General features: G+C 45.4%; 1 protein-coding gene across 2 annotated transcripts in view; it reads right to left on the bottom strand.

Moving 5' to 3' along the window:
* Positions 1–18,074, bottom strand: part of WWC2 (WW and C2 domain containing 2) — a 202,070-nt gene that overhangs the window by 101,867 nt on the left and 82,129 nt on the right. For both annotated transcript variants that reach the window (XM_040489881.1, XM_040489880.1), the window contains exon 2: positions 8,555–8,664. In XM_040489881.1, coding sequence (XP_040345815.1) covers positions 8,555–8,664 — 110 coding nt within the window. The remainder of the gene's footprint in view (positions 1–8,554; positions 8,665–18,074) is intronic.

Below are 18,074 nucleotides of genomic sequence, written 5' to 3'. Positions count from 1 at the left end.
GTGAGTGAGCGTGGAGGCGGATCCTCCCCCAGCAAACCTGGCTGACACCCTGAGGACAGACAGCCTGTGACGCAGCGAGCCAGAGGATCCCGCTAAGCCTTGCCTGGACTCATCACCCACAGGAACCATGAGGTAATAAATGTATTGTGAGCCACTGGGTTTGGGGGTGATGTGTCCCAGTGAGATATATAACTAATAAACTACGCAACTAAAGGGATGATACAAAAACAAAGTGCAGGTGAACAACTTGAGATATTTGTAAGTTGCAATAGTTACAGGAAGATATGTACCCCGAGTTCTCCCTCAGTATCTTCAGAGGTTTCGTCTACTCGTATTTTCTCTATGTATTGGGGAACTGGTGTAGTTTCAATAAAATACCTGTCGATGCCTAAATTGCCACAAAACACTGAAAGTAATGTTGACATTTAAATGAATAAAGTGCAATAATAATAACAATAATAATAACAATAATAATAAACGAGCATTTATTTGGACAGATCAGCAGAAACACTCCAGTAGGCTGGTTTAAATACTATATGCTACAAGAGCTGCAGCGGGAACATTTACATTTCTGAAATGCCGTACAAATCAAATATGAGCTACAAAGAGGGTTCCCGAAGGCACCTCCGAAGGCTTCATAAAGCAGGATCGTGCTTCATCTCCATTGGTTGTATTTGCTGAACGGACTGTGAAGAATTTTTATTAAATGTAAATACTAAAAAAGTGCATTATAAAAATGTGGTAGGTTAGTGTTAAGACCTGGTGACCCTGGGAAGTCACTGTGTCAGAATGCTGTATAATTTGCATGATGTCTGCGAAAATGTCACGTACCTCGAGGGAACGGACATGGCGTCAGTTTTAGATGTGGGACTTTACAGACAGAGAACACGGTTGTGAGTTCTAAGAGCTTTACCATGGAAGATCACATCAGATTCTTGAAAGGAACGTGATTTCTGTCTATCATGCCTATTTCTGTCCTTTCTGTCGTGCTCGGGAAGAATGGATGAAACAAACATGAGTAGCTTTCCTTGTCTTCCTTTCTAGAAAATATCCACTATGCTTATTATCTGTTGTTACTTCTGCAGACAAGTACCGACCATCTGCTACACACAACAGGGAAACAAGATGTTCAGGCATGAGTCCCTCCTTCCAAGAACTTACAAAATACAGAAAAACTTCTGACACATGAATTAAACACACACACACACACACACACACACACACACACACACGTCTGTGCAGTAAAAAGTGATAAAAGCCTTGAGAGGAGAATGCGGTGCCACGGCCGTTTAGAGACACAGGGTTTTCTCTGGTTGAAAAGGAACGTTCCATGCAACAGGCAGTGACGGAACCGGGTTTTGGAAGGTTCCAGACAATGGCCCCTCAGGACTTGGCCCCTGTTGACTTTTCCAGTCACCTCCCTAGACCCCCACAAAGACACACACCAGCCTTCAGCTGCTCTGCATTTCTTTCTTTCATCAAGCCCTGCTTTCTGTGGCCTCTCTAGACTTCAGCTTTAACTTGTGGTCTCTCTTCTTCCGGGAAGGTATCCTTCTCCCAACCCCCAAACCCTACCCCAGCCCCTCTTCCCCCAGGCCCGGTTCACTCAGTCATTCTTTGGGTATCAGCTCAAAGCACTGTCTCTAGCAGCCTCAGCGACACCCTTCAGGACATCCGAAACAGGGCACTTTTACGTGTTCTCCTTTGTTCTGCTGGCCCGATGGGCGGTTCTTTCCACAGGCTACTGTATTTTCTCATTTCTTCCCCCATACTCCAAGAGCCTGTGGTTTCTTGAATACCAGGTTAATAAACATGAAACTCCATTTGTAAGCGATGGCGTACCACAAAGGTTCTAAGCAAGGCCGGGAAAGGATCTCGGCTGTATGTGAGGAAGAACGTCTGACAGAAATGTGAGGTCTTACCATCTCTGCGCAACTCAGCACTAACTCTACAGAAGAGTCTGTATAATTGTGCAGCAAGTTTTTTTTGATAAAAGATTATATGGTAAGTGAAAAGAGCTTATAAAACCGTATGCATACTACTCCCACTTGTGATATAAAATTATATTTAAAATTCTGTGTGTCTGTTTGTAGTAATATGAAGTCTGGAAGGACAGACACGAAGAGACTTAGAATACTTAGTTCTCTTTGGGTGGTGTGAATATGGACAATACTTTTCTTCCTTTGATCTGCCTGTATTTTCTATTTTTCTCCTATGCACGTGCATTACTTTTATGCAATTTGTTTTTTTAAAAAAAGAGACAGAAAGCAAAGGCAAAGGTAACAAGGGTCTGAATTAGGAAAGTGACAGTGAAAAACAGGTTAGAGGAGCAAATGTGGTAGTACATAACAGAGAAAAGTTCTATAAGAACTGACAAAACGATTCTACATTTTTCAAGTTAATAATCATGAAGACTGTAATGTATCAAAAAATAATAAAGCCAAAGGGAAAACAGAAGAGTCCCACTTTGTACCTGTTTGTTTGCAAGTTTTGATGACAACAGACGCGGCAGTGTCCTATAAATGAAATGTCTGACAAAATATTAGGACGCTCAAAGCCACAAATAAAGACAGAAGAGTCGTTCACACGGGAAGGGCAAAGGACAATGGTCCGGCAGATAAATGACAGCACGCTGGGGAATGAGGGTGAGGTCACATCTTCGGGGAGTGACAAGATACAGGGACCCTCAATACGTGGCAAATGAGGGGCGAGGGGGGAACAGTCTGCAGGAAGGAAGGCTACAGGTTCAGGAGGAAAGGCACGGTCACCTACGCCAACCCTACATCTGGCTGGAAGGAAAGGACCGCTGCGACTGAGAATAGGTCCCGGAAGTGAAATATGTGGATTATTACAGATCAGTGATACTGACAACTGCTAGTTACTCTCACTAAAAACGAGTATCATTACCACTGAAATTTGTTTCACTCGCATGTCTTAAGTGCCTAGAATGTTTCTTTATAAAATAGCCTAACGGTTTCCCCTCCTAGGGAAACATAAAGGATAAAATAAGACACGGATGAAACAGGAGGGTCCCAAATTTATTTCCCTTCTCCTAAAGGAAACAGCTCCACATAAAATATCGCCAACACGTGAGAAATTTTCATCAAATTTAAACACAAGAGGTGTTGCTTCGCAACTAATCCAGAGCAGTTTGGCTCAGCTAATGCGGGGTAAGCGCACTCTGTCCGGTCCCTCCGACTGACTACAACTAAAAACCGAGGACGGCAGAACAAAACAACAAGAACAACAGCGACAATGTCCAGAAAACAATCAGAGCAAGACTCGGCACAGTAAGTAAGAGCAAGGAGACCGTGGAAGGAAACCGGAACTCGCAGAAGCATCACATGGCAGTGAGTCCTATCTTGTTGTTTTACACATCCCTCACCTCTGGTGCTTCCCATACCCCCAGGTACTGCAAGTGGGTGCAGCCCGACCCTGCTCTGTCTTGTCGGACGACCGGCAGGGAGAGGGGGTGCCGAAGGGCGCGTCTCCCACGACCATCTGGGGAAGCCCCGGAAAACGGGCTGAACCCCGTGGCGGCCAACGGTGGTGGCGTGGTCCCCCCTGCGCCAGCTCGTCCCCTGTCCGCTCTGTCCTGAGGAGCGGCTGGCAGCGTGTGGCGAGGCTAAAGCCAGAGAGTACCTGCTAGAATGCCCAGACGAGAGGCTCCACAGAGCCAGAGGGCATGGGGCAAGACGGCAGAGAGGAGAGTTGGGAGAGTGGCTAGGTTGGCCCTTTTTAAATTCGGTTATTTGCTTCTTAGTGTGGATTTCCAGGAGCTCTGTGTCTGGCCTGGATATGGCTTCTCTGTCAGATGAAGGCACGAATATTCATCCACGATACCGTATGCTATCAGTATCCGATTCCTTAGAAATACGCTGAGTGAAAGATTCCATTCACGGAATCAAATGTACTCAGTGTACGTGAGGTTCTGGAACACGCAAAACTAACCCATCCTGATAGAAGTCAGGACGATCCGTAGCAGTGGGGAGGGGGGTGATTGGAAGGAACAGGAAAGAACTTAGGGGGGTGATCCGCATCTTGACCGGATTTTGTGACAAAAGATTTATACATTTGCCACAATTCACCCAGGTGCACTTAAGAGCTGTGTATTTTCTTTTATATCAATGAGACCTCCATTATCAAAAGAAAGACAAAAACATTAAGGCACAACTCTAAAGCTACTAAAAAGCGATTTATTTCTGCTTCTAGTGATAATATCAAAACCTTATAAACCATATTTCATAATTACCTTTCCGTTAGTTACCAATGTCCCCCACCAATATCCACAACCCCCACTCCACACAAACCCACGAAAAGGTGGATTCTATCATAAAACACTTAAGGCCTAAAATACTTTTATTGTCAAGGTCAAATCTTTTACTTCTAGATACTTAACAGTGTTACACAGAAATAGTATTAAACAGCCAAACAGTCTTCATTTCATTTTTTTTTTTTTTTGTAAATAAAGAGAAAATAATGCTGAAACTATACAATGTCAAGACACAACATATGTGTGGACCAGCTGTTATGAGAAGATAATACCATTTGTTCCCTAAACTACTTCACAAGACTGTCTTTAAGATTAATGAGATAATGGACCAGATCCTTTTTAGTGGGAAAGCTACTTGCTGTGGGTAATTTGGGCACTTTAGGGCACAGTGAGTCCATCACGCTACTGGGATACGATTATCGCACTAAAGCAAAATGGTAAATTTAAAAATCTACGTTGTAATAATTGAGTTTTTGAATATCCACCGTGGTGCTTTCTGAAGCACAACATACACTTGAAATGAACTTGAGTTTCTTCAAAAACAAACGGAAAACTTTTAGCGTGTGAGTTAAACAACGAGCTCTTCTGTCCTTCTGACATTTAAGAGTTTATCCTTCTACTAGGCACCCAAGGTTAAAGAAATGAAGATACAGGCACTGTCCACAAGAAGCTCACAACTTGGTGAGGAGAACACACAAATCAATAACTTAAAGGCCGTTTGCCACGTGCTTTCCAAAAATCCCTAGGTACCTGGCACTGTAGAAACACCCGGACCGAGCACCCCATCGGGGGGGGGGGGGGCGGCGGGCACCTGCAAGGAGGGCTGGTGCCGGAGAGGGTCTGTGGGAAGCAGGGAGGTCTGGGCAGAGGGGTCGAGAAGGATGTGGCCGAAAGGGAGAGCCGAGGGGCGGGGCCGAGAGCGCCCCGGGCTCGAGCCAATAGTTGCCAGGAAGCTCCCAGCACAGGTGCTATGTCTCCGGTGTGGGGGCGGGGCAGAGGCAAGGAGGTAAGTGGAGGCCTGTGGGGGCAGACAGGAAAGGGCCCCGTAGCAAGGAATCAAGTACGTGCATCTGGAACTCTGGGCAAGGCTGAAGGGACAAACCTGGCGGCCGTCAGTCTCAGGAAGTAACTGAGGTCCTCACCCAAGGGGACCCGCAGGCTGCACACAGAAGCCCAGGGGCAGGTGACACGAGGGACAGGCAAAGGAAACCGGGCAAGAGCAGCCAGGTATGTTAAAATCAATAAATCAATAAATCCCAGCAGAAGGCACGGTGAAATCCAAAGGAGTAAAGAGCAAGAGGAAATAACCCACAGTGACAAGGGACTCTGCCGGATGAAGAAAGACGAGACCCCGGCGTGGCCTGGATCGGGCCATTTGTGGGGTCTCAGGCGAGCTCAGCAAGGGCAGTTTCTGTGACACGACGGAGAACGAAGGCCTCACGCAGGCCGTGGCTTTCGGGAAGCTTCGCCGAGAGGGGGAGAAAGAGTGGGCCACGGCCGGCGAGGGACTTGGGCTGAAAGGCAGTTTTGGGTATGAATGAGTGGGGTCGGGGGGAGCCGGCTGTTATTGGTTTCTTCTGGTAGTTTTGGTTTGGTTTCATTTTGAGAGTTTCCAGAGTTTAAATACGAAGACAACAGAACCACTAGGTAAAGAAGTGGAGGGAGGAATTTTTAAAACCAGAGAATGACGGGTAAAGAAATGAAAGAGGGGAGGAAGATGGGCTACAAAAGTTATCAAGAGGGCTCCTGGGGATGGGGGTGCAGGAGAACCTACCGAGACGGGGAGGAAGCCCTACAGGTGGCCCGCGGGTAGCGAGAGGGAAGCCGAGGGTGTTCATCTCCTCGTTTGGTACCACGAGAGTTCAGTTTTGGCGAGTCAGGGCAGGTAGGCTCGTTTCTGCTTCCGCAAATGTTCTTTAAAGAAGACAAGCTAAACTTGCGTCCGTATGAAGTAAGGATGCAAGTGAGATTTAAATATGACGCATTCCAGATATTCCGCTGACCGTTTATTTGTCAGAATTTTACCAAAAGTAGTCCCTTCCATCGTAACATTAAAATATTTGGGGGGGACTGGCTGGCTCCTTTGCTGGAGCATGCGACTCTTGATCTCGCGGTTGTGAGTTTGAGCCCCACGCTGGGTGTGGAGAGGACTTAAAAAAATAAAATCTTTAAAAAAAAATAGCATTCAAATAGTTAGATGTCAGTCACTGATAAGCAATAGAACCCACTTACAATAATACAATCAAGGAAGGTTTGGGGCGCCTGGGTGGCTCAGTCAGTTAAGCGTCCGACTCTCAATGTCAGCTCAGGTCATGATCTCACAGTTCATGAGTTTGAGCCCCACATTGGGCACGATAACAGCACGGAGCCTGCCTGGGATTCCTTCTCTCTCCCTCTCTCTCTGCCCCTTCCCCATTCGCTCTCTCTCAAAATAAATGAACATTTTTAAAGAAGAAAGAAGCGTTTACTGAAAGATACAAAAATGAAAGCCAACCTTAAAACCCACAATTATGAATTCTTCATGGACTCCGGGGCAACTTTCAGGGAAACATCTCTCTACCCAAAAGTCGCACTTCTTCTAATGACACAGAAAAGAGACAGCGGCAAAACCTGCAGAAACTGTCACCTGCACTGACACTGAACTAATGTGTGCATGAAAGCTGGTTCCCAAACTATACGCCCCAGATCACCGGCTGTCGGTGTTCACTGAAAAACTGGCTTCACTCTCCCGTGTCCTCGCTCCTTTCAATCCCTCCATCCCATCGACCTGTGTGAGGCTCAGACAAGTTTCCAGCCCTCAGGCCTATCCCGCGACAGGACTCCCTATGCCGCCTGCGGGCCCGACACAGTGGAACCCACGCTCGCCTCGCCATACTTCCTAACTGCCCTCTCCTCTGGCTGCTTGGCGGCCACTGGGTTATGGGGGAGCCTTTTCCCCGCCGCTCTCGGTGGTCTCCCGGCAGAGCCCCTCCCCATGGTGTGGACTGCTGGAATGCGGACCTGCATCCCGACCGCCCTTGCACTGGAGCTTCCCACCAGATCTCCTGGGGGCACCGGGCCTTCTCCCCCAGCTCGGCACACGCCCCCACCTTCAGCCTCTGCAGGCGTCGGGCAGGAGTGGAGCAGTTCTATCAGTTCTGGAAAACTTCCCCGTTGTCCTGGGAAGTATTTGCACAGGTAAAGAAAGATCCTGACAGGAAATCAGTGCCAGGATATTTTCTCCGATCCGATAGAAGTGCTGTAACCCTATTCTATATGTTTAACATACGGAGGTTTCTAAGAGAGAACTGTTATTAATACGGGCTTTTTGTGTCTCTTCAAGACTTCATCATACACCGACACGAGGGAGGCTTCAAGCCACCACTAATAACCGGGCATCAAATAAGATACTTCTGTTCTTTCAACTTTTTATTTATATGTTTGAGAGGGAGCGGGGGAGGGGGCACGGAGACGGGGAGAGAATCCCAAGCAGACTCCGCACTGTCAGCGCGGAGCCCGATGTGGGGCTCGCACTCACGAACCACAAGATCATGACCTGAGCCAAAATCTAGCATCAGACGCTTAACTGACTGAGCCACCCAGGCGCCCCAGATACTCTTCTATAATATTATTCCTAAAGATATTAAAAAAGAGTACTATATTATATAAATCTTTAGTGCAACAGACCTATGAGAAATAAGTTAACCGAGTATAAACCATGAGGTATTACTCAAAACCCAGAAAAATAAAAGGGTTAGTTTTTAAGTGAAATAAGCAAAGCGAGTATCAGTATTACACGTGTCCACCTGAAAAAAATTTTTAAAGGGGTGGATAGAGAGCCAAACATAAACACACACACAGACATATAAAAAATACCCCGAGTATGTGTTTCAAAGAGTTGTTCATGTTTGGCTGTACGCACTCCCAACTCTGTCCGTGGCAAGGACGAGAAAAAGAGGAAACCCAGTCCGAGGGGTGGTGGTGACGGGACGAGGCAAATGGTTCATGGTCTCCACAGGCCTCTAGACCTGTGCTCGAGAAACTCCCCTCCTACCAGGTAGACACGTACACGGACAGACAGATTCGTTTCTCTGTCTCTGCCCCCATAAGCCCAATTCTATACGTGCCCCAGATTGCAAAACAGGCATATGTGTTAATGTCAGTCACTGACAAAGTGGGGTTTATAATAAAGAAGTTCACTTTGTAGAGGGTTGATGCTTTTGCATGATTCTAGATGGAGGGGGGGGCCGGGGGGGAATCACTGTTCTGCTATGTTTACTGTTACCAAAATGGAAAACTTACTGTTGACGTGATCGATGTAGTAGACACCAATCTGTGGGTCAAACCCTGCTTCCCATCCCCACGGAAGTTCATCCCCAACACAATCGGCAAACGACAAGGGCTTCGTTAACCTACAACAAACCAGAATACACGTACAGGTGATTCTTTCTGTCAAACCACGTGTGTCAACATTCAGTTACCCTCCCCACAAGGGAAGACATGTCAAGGCCACATTTCCCTGCTGTTCTTCATTGTATCTAGAGTTGGCACCGCTGTGTCTGGAATCTCAAAGGGGAAAAACAAGGATAAAATACAGAGACGAACATCCAGAAAAGGAGCAGTAAGTCATAACATCCTTTTCAAAGTTCACAGCTTCAGACTGGGCGGTAAATCCATACAAAAAATAAATACGGACTATTTTATTTTATTTTATTTTATTTTATTTTATTTTATTTTGAGAAAAAGAGAGCGAGTGCACACATGCACCTGCAAGCGAGCAGGGGAGGACAGAGGGAGAAGGAGAGAGAGACTCCAAAGCAGGCTCCAGGCCCAGGGCGACCGTGAGATCATGACCTGGGCCGACGTGAAGAGTCGGATGCTTAATTGACGGAGCCACCCAAGTGCCCTGAATAAGACCATTCCAAGCTGACAGTAAGGACGCCTGGGCCCTAGGCTCTAGCTCTACGGCTAAATGCCTATCTCAGTACGAAGACGATTTTGTCTCAGGATTCAAACGCTGGCATCGTGGAAATCACCATACCAGTAACCCCAAGACAAGGTATGCATCAGCCTATGCTAACTTCAGATTTTTAGGCTCCTGCATAAATTAATGGAACACTTCCTTGGTTGTGAGGTCCGCTATGAGTTCTCCTTGATGGGAGGAACAAGTTTATTTCATTTTTGTAAGTATCTTCTACATAACAGTCACTCAACACGAATTTTAATGCAAGCAAATGCACAAGTTATTTACGTATCGATGTGATGTCACCTTTTGAAACGGCCTTACACTTTCTCTTTAAGCATCAAAATGAATGGGAAACTTACAATTTCTTAAGCCGGTTTCAAACCTGATCGCAGGTTGATCTTTCTCTCTCACTTCCTTCATTTTTGATTCTGAGATTCTCCTTGGCTGTCAGCACACCCATGGGCAGGCTAACCCTACAGACTAGTGAATGCCCTGTTTCTGGGTGGCCAACATGAGTTGATACACCTTCTGATTTAATGTGCTAGCAACACCAGCAAAATGCCTACACACAAAATCACCCGGAGTCCCTTTTATCCGCGCTCGTGAATATCAACCATGTCAGAGCTCAGCTGAAACGGAGCTGGTTTCCAGAACCTCATCAGTCATCAGAGTAACAAACTGTGTCGTTTGTACCCTTCAGAACGCCGCAGGAACAATATGAGAAGGAGGGAGACCCTTTCTTCCCAGGCCTGGCCTACAGGAGCCTCCTCCAAGGACATAAAATACCAACGTATGAAAAGGAGGGAGAGCCTCCTTTCCTCTCAATGCTCCCATAGCATGAAATCTGCATCCGGACAGAGCTCCAGGGACACTGTTCTTTGAAACCAGGTCAGCTGGCCAAAGTCATAATGAGAACAAACAGCTGTGTCACTGATTCACTACGAGGCCACCTTACTGGGAGCCTCTATCTACTTCAGTTTCCTTCTCTTCCAAGCGGTGATCACACTCCCTTATCCTCTCCCTGCAATTTAACCGCCTCCTAAGATTGAGGTGAGATAAAAAAGGAATGAAATTAGGACACTGTCGAGGACATATGGTAAACGGTCAACAAAGGTTAGAGATTATCAATACCAGCACAACACGTGAGTTCTCTCATTCGTTCTTCAGAGGGACGGAGTCAGACTCTGGTTCTCAAAGTATAGCCCTCACGACTAGCAGCATCAACGTGCAGGCACCGGTCAGAAAGGACAAATTCCTGGGCCCTAGCAGAGGCCTAGAGAATCAGAAACTCTAGGGCCCAGCAATGCATGTTTCATCGAACTCTCCAGGCAGTGATGGAAAATCTGGGAACCACTAGCTCAGGAGGTAAGAGCTTGAAATCTGGCACCAGAGACATGGGTCAAATTCCTTGTCTGCCACTTACTTGCTATACAACCTAGGGCAGGTTGTTAACCTTAAAAAACCCGTTTCTCAATCTTCTTTTCAAAGGTGGGTGGATTACGAAGTTTAAATGAGACCTGACTAGCATAATGCTTGACAAACGGTGAGCTTCAATATACATTAGACATTATACGTTAGCGAAGTGAGCCTCGGGCAACGTGCCCGAATATGGCAACTCGCCATATTTCCTCTGCAAACCTGGAGTCAATCTGAACCCCATCGGAGTCAAAAAAAAAAAACCTGTGCTCTTGGAGCTGTGCTTAAATTCCATCTCAGATCATAAACCGCCCAGGAAAAGTGACCAAGGGATTAGATACTGTATCAAAAAATCTCCGTACCATAGGAAGTGGCCTTGTCTTCACCCATTGTAAGACTGATCTCTGTCTACCTTGATAAAGTGGATTATTAGATAAAGCCCCTTGGCCAAGTTACCTTGCATATTATTCTGTTCTCTTTCCCTAACCCCTTTTATCAATGCTGTCTAAAACGCACACACATCCTAAAGAAATGAGTAAGACACAGAAATGACAAAAGAGTGATATTACACAAATTTTATCCTGGTACCAAGTCAACATGTTTAAGCACAAGGGGGACAGGAATATATTTATCACTCGAAGAATGAAAAGTCACAAAAGCTTCAGAACATGGGTTATGATTACAAGTTATGGTAATTTGACTACACTTGGAAATAATCCAGTTTCTCCTATTAATTGTTCAGTAGATAATAAGCATTTTATTAACTGTCACTGTTCCAAGACTAGAATTACATCTATAGGTACCCATGTAATTACGAGCTCAGTTAAAAATTCAGACGTTTCCATCCTCGGGAATTTTAACATAAAAGTTATTTGCAGTGTGACTTCAAAAATCAATCAGATGCTTTATATTCTGTACCTGGATAGATAGCTAGCTTTTCTCCGCACTCTATCAATAAGTAAAACCATTAAATACATATTTGTAAATTTCAAAATTTTAGAATGTAATTCTTACCCGAATTACAAGATACAAATAGAATGACATTCTCAGGTACCAAACAGAATTAAGCACTCAATTATGCTGTTATCCTGATAATGGGAACATATTACTATGACATAGTAAGAAGTTAACACAAAACAAAAAGAAGTAACAGGTGCGTTCCAAAATCAGAAACAATATGACTTAGAACAAACACAGTAAGCAGAAATGTTGATTAGTTTCTAAACTTCGTCGTCTTGTTTTGGACAAGGAATCTCTGAAACATTCAATCTTCCTCTGATGTTGAGGAAGTAAACATCGATGGAGTTTTGTGGTTGTTGTTGGTTCCTCACAAAGGAGCAACATCATGCAAAAAGCCTGAAACTAACAAGAGCCTTTATGCTAAATTCCAGAGACTACTCTTTGCTTTAAAAACAGCCTTCTTTTGCACCGTGACTAATGTGAAGAAAATGGTAATTTACTGCGGCACTGTGCCAACGTTGACATACGAAATTTGAACTTCGCGTGGTATTTCCCCTCTTTGCGGGCATTAGGTCATCCCCGTACATGAGCCGTCCGTTAGTATTTACCGTCAATCATGGATACCTGTCCCATGACATGAGACGCCACACAGACTAAATATTGACAATTACGTGACGCTGAACACTGTGTGTGAGCAAGCACAAAACCAGAACGGAGTTTGTACTCACTGCCCTAAAAGATAAGGCACTGGACAGAGAAAACCATTCTCAGGTTAACAGAACTCTTGCCACGATTCAAGTCCCCCAGATGTAGAGTTTGGCCTGAATGTTAATAAAGGTCTTAACAGTTATTTTTACTTCCCAGCATCTGCTGTGGCCATTGTTAACTCAAAGCAGAGTTCGTATTGTGAGCGGTCTACGATCACTGCAGAATCTGTCCACACTAACACTGCTGAACTGCTCTGAAACAACAGGGAAGAAGTAAGGATGTGGTTCACGATTTGGATTTCGAAAGAAGGGCAACATGTTTTCTAATTTTAATTTATAATGATGTTGATTAGGCCCCTCTGCTTCTATCACCGTGCTAGTCCGGGGAAGCAGCAAAGGGATAGAAAGAAGGGAATGACAGGAAGGCGTGAAGAGCGGCAGCAAGAAGCAAACAACTTTTTTTTTTTTTAAATCTTTATTTATTTTGAGAGAGAGAAGCAGGGGAGGGGCAGAGAGTGAGAGAGGGAGAGGGAGAATCCCAAGCAGGCTCCACGCTGCAGCACGGAGCCCAACACGGGGCTTGAATCCATGAACCGTTGAGATCATAACCTGAGCCGCAGTCGAGAAGTGGAGGCTTAACTGACTGAGCCACCCAGGCGTCCCGAGCAAATGACTCTTAAGAGAAACTGGACAAACCAAGTCAGAAGAGGGTAAGAAGGTTAACTCTGTGTCTCTGTGGAAATTCACTAAGATTCTTCAAAAGGAGTCATGTTAGATAGGAGAACCACAGACAGGGACAGTGCTGAGCCCGGTACACCGGGTCAAGGAAGAGACCGGGGCTCCGTGATATCAATGGCTCGCCCAACGTCTCAAAGCTGGGAAGGCGTGTAACTGGGCAGCCCAACCAGCCCATTTCTTCAGACTGAGTTCAAGTACTCGTTGCACCTGCCCGGGCTCCCAGACAGTCCTTCCCTGTGTCGGCCCAGGGTCTGGTCTTCCTGTAACTTTCACCCGCTGGTGCATGCTTTATCCCTTTGGTATCCCTTTGATCCCTTTGGTATGCCTCGGTACCGAAGAGTAGTAGTGTAATCCCTCTTCCATGTGATGGGCTTTCAACTATTTGAACACAACAGTCTTGTTTCCCAAACCTGCTCTCCTAGAACCCAAATGCCTGGTTCTCTTTACCGCACTCATAATTCCTTCTCTTCTCAAAAGCCTGCCAGTCGTCAGTCCGTAATCCACCCCATTCTCCCTGCTCTGCAATCACGTCCCATCAATGATTATCAAGTATGGATCTCCCCTCTTAGAGTTCATTTTTTCCTCCCGGCAGCCTACAAACATATCCAATCCCTCCACCCTGAAGAAGCCTTGCCTCAAATCTTCTGGTTCCTCTTTGACATTCACTTCCTAATCATTTATTCATTCCAACCTAGAGATCTGAAATCCGTGCAGGACATTAGGAGGCCCTATCACCTCCCTTAGACCTAACCCCTTCTATAGCTGCTTCATGAATACACTACCGAAAGGCAGCATTTGTGGGTAATTCACCTTGGAAAAAGCACGCTGCTTATGCTGTTGGTTTGGGGACTCAGCTACATCATCTGCAAAAAGGTCGAAGCTTAGAATATGCTACGTAAAAAGAAGCTGACTTTTATGTACAGTGATTACACTGAAAATATAAAACGCTCCCTGTTTACCACGTACCACACACATGCGTCAATACACATGAATGTGCACGTTAAATCCTCATAAAACTCTGCAAAGTAGATACAAGTATTGTTGCATTTGAATAGCCTGTGTAGGGGGCACCTGGGTGGCTCAACTTGGTTAAGCGTCTGACTTCAGCTCAGGTCGTGATCTCGCAGTTCGTGAGTTCGAGCCCCGCATCAATCAGGCTCTGAGCTGTCAGCCCAGGAGCCTGCTTCTGATTGTGTCTCCCTCTCTCTCTCTCTCTCTGGCCCTGCCCCACTCATGCTCTGTCTCTCTCTCTCTCTCTCTCTCTCTCTCTCTCTCTAAAAAAAAAATAAAAAAAAAAAAAAAAACTAGAAACAAAAAATGAATAGCCCGTATAGGAAAAAATTTTACTTATGATCCAGTAAGCACACGACTGGGTAACATACACCTCTTCTAGTCAACATCTGCCGTTTCCAGCCATCTGCTGTATCATGCAGTATGTGGCCGTAACTGTTGTTTTCTAAAGCATGCATTCCTCTGTTCATATGCTATCTGCATGTGACTCTCCTCCAGCTTCTGGAAGAAGTGGCAAGGGAGGGACCCCTTTAAAAAGCTCTGGAGGGAGAGGAGAAGGGCCTGGACGCTGAAGCAGCATCGAGGGGGCACAGGAGCACCCTGCGGCCCTAGTCACCGCCCGAGGGGCTCCTGTAAGGAGGTAATGGTCGCGAGCTCCCCTACACGGGCCTTCACGCCAGCCACCTTCACCAGAGGCTCTGAAGGGAGCAGAAGGTAAAGTCCAATCACAGAGAGCAGGAAAGAGGCAGATCAAGGACACACAACTCTCACATTCTTTGAAGACTTGCCCAAAGATCGAAAGTAGCTTTTAAAAGATACTTATCTTTTTTACATGATGTGTAGACTCCGCTGAAGTTTCCTTTTTTTTTTTTCAGAGAGAGAGAGAGAGAAAAAGAGAGAGAGAGAGAGAGAGAGAGAGAGAATCCCAAGAAGGCTCTGTACTCTGCACTGAGCTGGATGTGGAGCCTCAGTCCCACAACCGTGAGATCGTGACCTGAGCTGAAATCGAGAGTCGGACACTTAACCAACTGACCCACTCTGGCGCCCCTGAATTGCAATTTCTACATACAACTATATGATTTACACACGCCATTCTGAAACAGGAGGTTATAAAATGGTTCGCCTGAATTGGTTATACTGTCTGCCTATGTTAACTGAAAAAAGCTGGTGCCTATAAGGTCAAAATCGTGGATTACATTTCCAACAGGAGCTCTTTAACGGAAGCTCAGACTGAAAGTGTGGATTTACAGCAGTGACTCTCAAACCTACGTGTACATCCAACTCATCCGAAAGGCTTATTAAAACAGATTGCTGGGCCCACCTTCAGAGTTTCTGCCTCAGTAGTTGGGGAGCTGGGGTCTGGGAATCTGCGATTCTTACAAGTCCCCATGTGATGTGACGCTGTGGTCCCTGGACCATACTTTGAGAACCACCAGTTAAACCACAAAATCACACCCCTAATCCACCCAGGTGATGGAGAAATGAAGACAAACTCCATTTAAAAATGAAGCTGGAGGGGAGCCTGGGTGGCTCAGTTGGTTAAGCCTCTGACTCTTGGTCTCAGCTCAGGTCATGATCTTATGGCTCGTGAGTTCAAGCCCCACACCAGGCTGTGCGCTGACAGCGTGGAGCCTGCTTGAGATTCTCTCTCTCTCTCTCTCTCTCGCCCCTCCTCCTCCTCTCTGTCCCTCCCCCACTTGTTCTCTCTCTCTCTCAAAATAAATAAATAAAATTTTATTTATTTATTTTTTTTAATTTTTTTTTTTTTTATCATTTATTTATTTTTGCGACAGAGAGAGACAGAGCATGAACGGGGGAGGGTCAGAGAGAGGGAGACATAGAATCTGAAACAGGCTCCAGGCTCTGAGCTGTCAGCACAGAGCCCGACGCGGGGCTCGAACCCATGGACCGTGAGATCATGACCTGAGCCGAAGTCGGCCACTTAACCGACTGAGCCACCCAGGCGCCCCAATAAATAAAATTTTAAAAAATGTTTTATAAAGAAACTGAAACTGGAGGCAAAAGCCTGTGCTTCATAAATACCCGTATTACGAAAACTATGGAATTAATGGCTTAATAATTCTCAGATTAGGGCCACTTCATTTAATTTTAAGTAAGCATTTTTTTCCCTCAAGGAACATTGAAACAATTTTAAAATAAGTTCTTTGAAAGCAGGCTTTCCTTTTTCTTTCATTTTCTCACCTGCATACAAAATAGTAACAAGTACTCAACATCGGTAGTCGTCAGGAAAATGAAAATAAATAACATGATGAGGTACCAGTTCATCCCACCAGGATGGCTATGAGTAAGACAACAGCAGCAACACCCCCAACATAGAAAGTGCTGGCACGGAGGTGGAGAAAGGGGAACCCCGTACATCGTGGGCGGGCAGGTAAAATGGTGTAGCCTCTGCAGAAAAGTCTGGCACTTTCTCAAAGAGTTCAACACGGAATTACTCTATGACCCCGCATTTCTGCCCCTGAGTGCACGCCCAAAAAAAAAACTTACAACAGGTACCCAAGCAATTACGTGTACATGCATGTTCACAGAAGTACTATTTACAGGAGCCACACCTCAAACGTGCATCAGTGGATGAATGGATATACGACATGCGGTCTGTACATGCAACGCAGTGTTGTTATCCCGCCGTAAAAAGGAAGGAAGTGCCTATACACGCTACCATGCAGATGGCCTCCAAAATACGATGCTAAGTAAGGCCAGACCCAAAAGGCCACATATATGATTCTAGGCATATGAAGTACCCACCACAGCCAAATCCATACAAATAGAAAGTACGGGAGGAGTTGTCGGGAGCTAGGGGGAGGAGTGAGTGGACAGAGACTCTGGAAGGGCAGAAATGTTCTGGAATCAGACAGAGATAGTGCTTGCACAACCCTGGGAATTGTCGTAAATGCCACTGAACTGTTCGCTTTAAAGCGGTTAATTATGTGGTGTGTGAACCGAACCTCAATAAACTATTTTTTTGTAAATAGGAACGAGTCATAACAATGCAAAGACTCCAAGTGAGTAAGGTATTTTCACAAGAGGAAGTTAAATAATAAAAATGCATGAAAATGCGTAACTTCACTAATAATAAAAAGAAGCGCCAAAGAAAACGAGGCTTGATTTAATTTGCAGCCTATTAGGGTATCAAGTTTTTGTTTTTGTTTTGCTTTGTCTTAATGAAACGCAGTTCTGGCGAGGATGTGAGGAATCAGTTACTTTCATTTGTTGCTGGTAATTTCGCAACTTGATACATTCCTTTTAAGAGACGGTTTGGCAGTATTAAAAAAACCGTTGAAATGCTGACTCCATTTACCCTAGGAAGGCCATTCTTACCCAGTCCCCCTGACTCCTGTCCCAGAGGACCACTCCAACACAGGCTCGGCTGCCATCTAAGGCGGCTGACGGCCTGCTCCCCCCCCACCACCAGCCTGTTCTCTGAGCTTCTCAGAGGCACGGCCCCCGCTCTCTTCTCTGCATTCCCGGCATCATGTCCACTTCATACGTAGCCAGCTCGTAATCCGTGCTGACTGAATGGACGCAGGTTAGAAGGAAAGAACTGGAAAGGAATGAAAACAATTACGGAAGGGCTGTTGTTTGTTTGTTTGTTTGTTTGTTTGTAATTTTCAATGTATATAAATGTAACAGTAAATGCATTTACTGTGAGCAAGATGAAGGTCAGTATTTAGGTGATAGTTGATGACTATGCGGATGAACAGTCGATAATAAGGTGAGAGTTAACTATGGGACAGGCTAGGAGAAAAATCTTTCAATACGGCCCCCAAAATCTCTGGCCCTGTAACTTATTTCAGCCTATTATAATTACATTATGCACCACAAATGAACAGCTAAACAGAAAACACATTCTTCGTTGCAGAGAGGTAAGAGAATTTATTGCAGGTGTTTCAATAATTCGGCAATTTTTTACCAAGTATTTGACCCTACGGAAGAAAACAGGGTGGTCAACACACTTTAACCTGAACCTCTTCTGTGTCCTAAGTGTCAAGAAATGTTTGCCCAC

The sequence above is a fragment of the Herpailurus yagouaroundi genome, unplaced genomic scaffold, assembly GCF_014898765.1.
Source record: "Herpailurus yagouaroundi ecotype Mexico unplaced genomic scaffold, PumYag 181, whole genome shotgun sequence".
Classification (NCBI taxonomy): domain Eukaryota; kingdom Metazoa; phylum Chordata; class Mammalia; order Carnivora; family Felidae; genus Herpailurus; species Herpailurus yagouaroundi.
This window is presented reverse-complemented; position numbering and strand designations above follow the sequence as displayed.